We start from the raw sequence: 5904 nt of genomic DNA, 5'->3' as shown, positions 1-5904 counted from the left end.
CTCAAAATCCACTTGCATTTTCCTTTTATACAATATATATAAAGGTATTATAACATGTTATATACCTTATGTAACATATTATGTATTATACATAACACACATAAGTGTTTATTTTGCCAAATAAACACATTCACATATTTCTCAAAATAAATTATCCATATAATTTACTTATATTTCTCAAGTGCATTTATTTAGAAACCCATTTCCTAAATGCTTCAAGTATTGATATTTATTTAAAGATCATATCATATAAATACATATCATAAGTGTTTGTCTAACTTGTTATTGGGTATGACCTGACTTGGATCATCACATACTAGCCACGTCAATTTAATATGTGTCTTGGGCATCCGAAATTCCAACAATCTCCCACTTGCACAAGATTCATAGAATATTGACGCAAATAGCAAATACCGCCTAACAACGGTTTGCTACCCCTAATACGTGTGACGTAGTGCCATTCAATAACATCATCCCCTTCAAGTCTCTACTTGAAATGATTTAGGTGAATCGATCATTTTTCCTTTTGTCACAGATGTCATGTTAAATCCTAGAGACATAGAGTGATCATTCTCTATTGATTTAACTTTGTAACAGGCCTTAGACATCTAACTCTCAACGAATAAGAGGGACAAATCCCATTTCGACTACATACGTCTTTCACAATCACCTTATATCATACCTGAGCTTAGCCTTATGTACTGCCATGTTTCAGAACAGCGAAGAACCAAGTCAAAGTGTAATATTCAGTGAATATCAAGACCCAATATGTATCTCAGGTCTGAGGACACAATGATATTCGCCTTTTAAATCAAGATTACTTATGATCAATCACAAAGATTCCATGTAGTAATGCTTGAGTGCAGGTCAGTCCAATATTTGTATCCCACAAATATCTATGAACCTTGGCAGCAACACATTGCTCTATATTGAAAACCTTTTGAACATCTACCAATCCAAGTTCATAACAGTCTTACATTCATATTTGTTCCCACAAATATGATCGACTACGGACATTTAGAATAACTAATTTATTCATGGATTTAAACATGCAAAAAAAAAATGGAACATAACACACTTTAAATGCATAATACCAATATTCATATAAAAGTGTTAACAAATACAAACGTTCCGATATCCAAATACATAAAATAGATCAAATCCAATCACTAGAATATCGAAGTCCCATGGCACAAGTATGACTTTCATGCTTAGGCCTTTCAAGGAGCTTCGTGAGTGGGTCCGCAATATTTTGATCGGTGTGAACTTTGCGAATACATATCTTTCCCTTTTCAACTTCATCCCTTATGTAGTTGAATCTCCGCTCAATGTGTCTAGTCTTTTGATGCGCACGAGGTTCTTTGATTTGAGCAATTGCGCCCTCGTTATCACAAAGGATTTCTAGGGGTTCTTGAATGGAAGGAACACCCCTAGATCGGCAATGAATTTCTTCAACCATGCAGCCTCTTGTGCTGCCAAAGAGGCGGCGATGTATTCTGACTCTGTAGTGGACAATGCAACCACATCTTGCTTCGAGCTTTTCCAAGAAACAGCTCCTCCATTTAGAATGAAGATGTACCCCGATTGTGATCGAGAATCATCTCGATCAGTTTGGAAACTCGCATCCGTGTAACCCTTTACAACGAGCTCCTCCTCACCAGATCCATATATTAAGAACATATCTTTAGTATTTCTAAGATATTTCAATATATTCTTGACAGCCATCCAATGACTATCTCCTGGATTTTGCTGGTATCTACTTGTCATGCTCAAAGCGCATGACACGTCCGGTCTCGTGCATATCATAGCATACATGATGGATCCTATAGCAGATGCATATGGGATTCCATTCATTTTCTCTTGCTCAACTTTTGAGCTAGGAGATTGAGAAGTGCTCAATATAGTTCCTCTTTGAATAGGTACTAAACCTTTCTTAGAGTTTTCCATCTTGAACCTTTTCAAGATTTTATCTATGTATGCACTTTGATTCAAACCTATTAAGCGCCTTGATCTATCCCTATAGATCCTTATTCTCAAAATATAGGCGGCTTCACCAAGATCCTTAATGGAAAAGCAACTTCCAAGCCAGGCTTTTACACCTTCCAAGGTTGGAATATCATTTCCAAATAGAAGAATGTCATCGACATATAATACTAGAAAGGTAATGATGCTCCCACTGGCCTTCTTATACACACAAGCTTCATCAGCGTTTTTGATGAAGCCAAATTTCTTGACTTCTTCATCAAAACGACGATTCCAGCTTCTTGATGCTTGTTTCAATCCATAGATTGATTTCTTTAACTTGCATACTTTATTAGGATGTTTAGGATCGACAAAACCTTCAGGCTGATCCATATAGACATCTTCCTCAAGATATCCATTTAGAAAAGCGGTTTTGACATCCATTTGCCATATCTCATAGTCATAATGAGCGGCTATGGCAAATAATATCCTAATAGACTTTAGCATTGCCACGGGCGAAAAAGTTTCATCATAGTCGACCCCTCGAGTTTGAGTGAAACCTTTTGCTACAAGTCTAGCTTTATAAGTAAGCAAGTTTCCATGCATATCGTGTTTCAATTTGAACACCCATTTACTTCCAACTACTTTGGAATTTGGTGGTTCATTAACTAATTCCCAAACTTGGTTATCATACATGGATTGCATCTCAGCGTTCATGGCTTCTAACCATTTGTCCGAATCCGATTTGGACATTGCATCATGGTAGGTGGTAGGTTCATCAGAAACCATCATATAGCATTCATCCATAAGAAATCCATATCTTTCAGGTGGATAAGAAGCTCTACCAGATCTGCGAACGTTTTGTGTGCCTTGATCAACTCCTTGATCATCTTCAACATATTTTTGTTGAAAGCTAGTGTCACCCAAGTGTGTATCTGTCAGTGGTTCTTGATCTTCTTCAAGTTCCACTGTTCTAGAACTAGTTCCTTCCATAAGGAATTTAGTCTCCAAGAACTCAGCCTTTCGAGCAACAAATACATTTTGCTCATTAGGATCGTAGAAATAATATCCCAAATCATCTTTAGGATATCCTACAAAGATACATTTAGTGGATCGGGGTTCTAATTTGCTTGAGGTATCATGTCTTACATAAGCCTCACAACCCCATACTTTTAAATATGACAAAGATGGAACTCTTCCATGCCATATTTCAAAAGGTGTTCTCTCCACTTTCTTGGTTGGAGCCATATTTAAAATTCGGGCAGCAGAGATTATGGCATAACCCCAAAATGACAGAGGTAGTGAGCTTTTGCTCATCATAGAACGAACCATATCTAATAGGGTTCGATTCCTCCTTTCAGACACACCATTATGTTGTGGTGTTCCAGGGGAGTTAGTTGTGAGATTATCCCACAACTTCTAAGATGATATTGAAAAGCATCACTTAGGTATTCACCTCCTCTATCAGAACGAAGAATTTTTATTGTCTTGCTGAGTTGGTTTTCTACTTCATTCTTGAAAATTTTGAACACTTCAAAAGCTTCACTCTTGTGTTTTAATAAGTACACATAACCGTAACGACTATAGTCATCGGTGAATGTAATGAAGTATCTTTCACCATTCCTAGTCATTGGCTTAAAAGGACCACATACATCCGAATGTATGATACCTAATAAATCTTTTGCCCTTTCATTAGTGCCATTGAAAGGTGCCTTAGTCATCTTGCATTGTAAACAAGATTCACATACATCAAATGAATCATTTGATTTTGTTTTCAAAAGACCATTCTTTTGAAGTGTTAGTACGCGATTCTTATTTATATGGCCAAGACGACAATGCCAAATATAGGTTTCACTTAAATCTAATTTAAGTTTCTTGGTGGTAGCTTGGTACATTGAGTTGTCATATGTTGTGCTTTCATGAACCAATTCATAAATACCATTTCTAGGCATGGCTTTAAAATAAAATACATCATTCATAGAAATATGGATATCATTGTTAACAAATTTAAAATCATATCCAACATGTCTTAAACGGGAAACTGAAATAATGTTCCTAGTTAAACTAGGTGCATACAAAACATTGTTCAATACAATTTCCAAACCATTGGTAGTTTCAAAAGATAGTCTCCTTGGGCTTCAACTTGTACTTTCGCACCATTGCCCATAAAGAGACTAATGTCCCCCTTCTTGATGTTCCTTTTTCTTATGAACCCCTGTAACATATTACAAATATGAGTTCCACATCCGGTATCCAATACCCATATGTAAGAAAAAACAGTATTAAGCTCAATATATATCATAAATATTGTACCTGAGGTTTGCCCTGCATCCCTCTTAGCTTTCAACTCTTTGAGATAGGTTGGACAATTACGCTTCCAATGTCCTACCTCCCCACACTCAAAGCATGGGTCATTGACAGCAACCTTTTGCTTCTTCGTTTTTGGAGTATCCATTTTTGCCTTTCCTGTTCCTCTGTTGTTCCTTTTGTTGTTTCCCTTTCCTTTAGCAACATTTGCCTTTGGTCCGGGGTTGGCCCTTTTCTTTCCGCCTTCATTGATCATGTGAACGGGTTGAACCTTTCCTCCCATGCTAGCCTCGGCCGTTTTGAGCATCCCATGGAGCTCGGAAACGGTTTTGTCCCATCCGTTCATGTTATAATTTAACACGAAGGTCTCAAATCTCTTAGATAAGGAGTTGAGGATCAAATCCGTAGCCAACTCGGTTGAAACGGGACAATTTAGCCTTTCGAGGCGATCAATGTAGCTTTTCATTTTAAGAACATAAGTTGAGACGGGTTGAGAATCATCCATATGACATGCATGAAGCGCTCGAACCGTTTCGAAGCGTTCAACCCTTGCCTTTTGTTGGAACATTTCCTTGAGTTGGGTAATCATGTCGTATGCCCCATGGTGCTCGAACTCCTTTTGGAGTTCGGGAGTCATACTCGCCAACATTATGCAACTAACTTGCACGGAGTCATCGACATATTTAACCCAATCATTGTAGGCATCAACATTTGTTTCTTCGGGCTCATCGGGAATAGGATCGTCTAGTATATAGGATTTCTTTTCATGCTTGAGAACAATTCTCAAGTTACGAAACCAATCCACAAAGTTGGTTTGGTTAAGACGCTCCTTTTCAAGGATGGATCTTAGTGAAAAATTATGGACATTTGGGTTGGGGTTGATTGGATTGTTAGCGGCCATCTACAAGATTAACAAAGTCTTTATTAGTATTTTTGATATCAAATATAAATTTTAATTGTTAATACCCTTTTATGTCTCATGGACAATTAATAATTAAAATCTAGAATCCAATGTTATATTTAAATGATGGTTAGGTGACCTTTATCCCATTATTTAAATTAACAAGGTAGTCAACGTTTGACAATTGTAACATTTTACAATTTCTAGTGGTATGGGATCGGTTTTAACATCTTATGTTAAGTCGGCATGTTTAATCCCATCAACGCCTTTGGTTACCATGCTTCGGTGACCCTAATCACATGGCTTCCAAGTCAAGTTGTCTCACTTATACACACATGTAAATTTATCTATACAAATGGTTAGGTGACCTTTATCCCACAAGTATAATGAATTTACCTTAACTTATAAGTTCCCTCAAGGTAGTTAGGTGACCTTTATCCTACAAAGAGTTCCCAAATAATTAAGTGTTGTATAAAAGATGACGTTTTAACTTGTTTTTAAAGGGTCGTTTGAGTTTTTATATTCTAGTTAAAACTTTGTATCATGATGATAATTTTGAAATCCATATTTCAAAGTTCTTTTATAAAATCCATTTTTATAATTGTAGCCATTAACTTTTAATAAAAACCATTTTATTTTACCAAGTTAATGTCAATTTTAAAACCAATTTTTAAACTTTTATGTATGTCATTTAGTTTGTAGTTTTGAACATCCACATGACAATATTATCAAAC

General features: G+C 36.4%; 1 protein-coding gene across 1 annotated transcript; it reads right to left on the bottom strand.

The window, feature by feature from the left end:
• Positions 1–1401: 1401 nt before the first annotated feature.
• On the bottom strand, positions 1402–1991 carry LOC122597018 (secreted RxLR effector protein 161-like). The gene has a single exon (XM_043769658.1). The coding sequence runs from the start codon at positions 1945–1947 to the stop codon at positions 1402–1404; it is 546 nt and encodes a 181-aa protein (XP_043625593.1). The 5' UTR covers positions 1948–1991.
• Positions 1992–5904: the final 3913 nt, after the last annotated feature.

This window comes from Erigeron canadensis, chromosome 4 (assembly GCF_010389155.1).
Source record: "Erigeron canadensis isolate Cc75 chromosome 4, C_canadensis_v1, whole genome shotgun sequence".
Classification (NCBI taxonomy): Eukaryota; Viridiplantae; Streptophyta; class Magnoliopsida; order Asterales; family Asteraceae; genus Erigeron; species Erigeron canadensis.
Note: the sequence above shows the minus strand (reverse complement) of the source record. Positions and strands in the feature narration are given on the sequence as shown.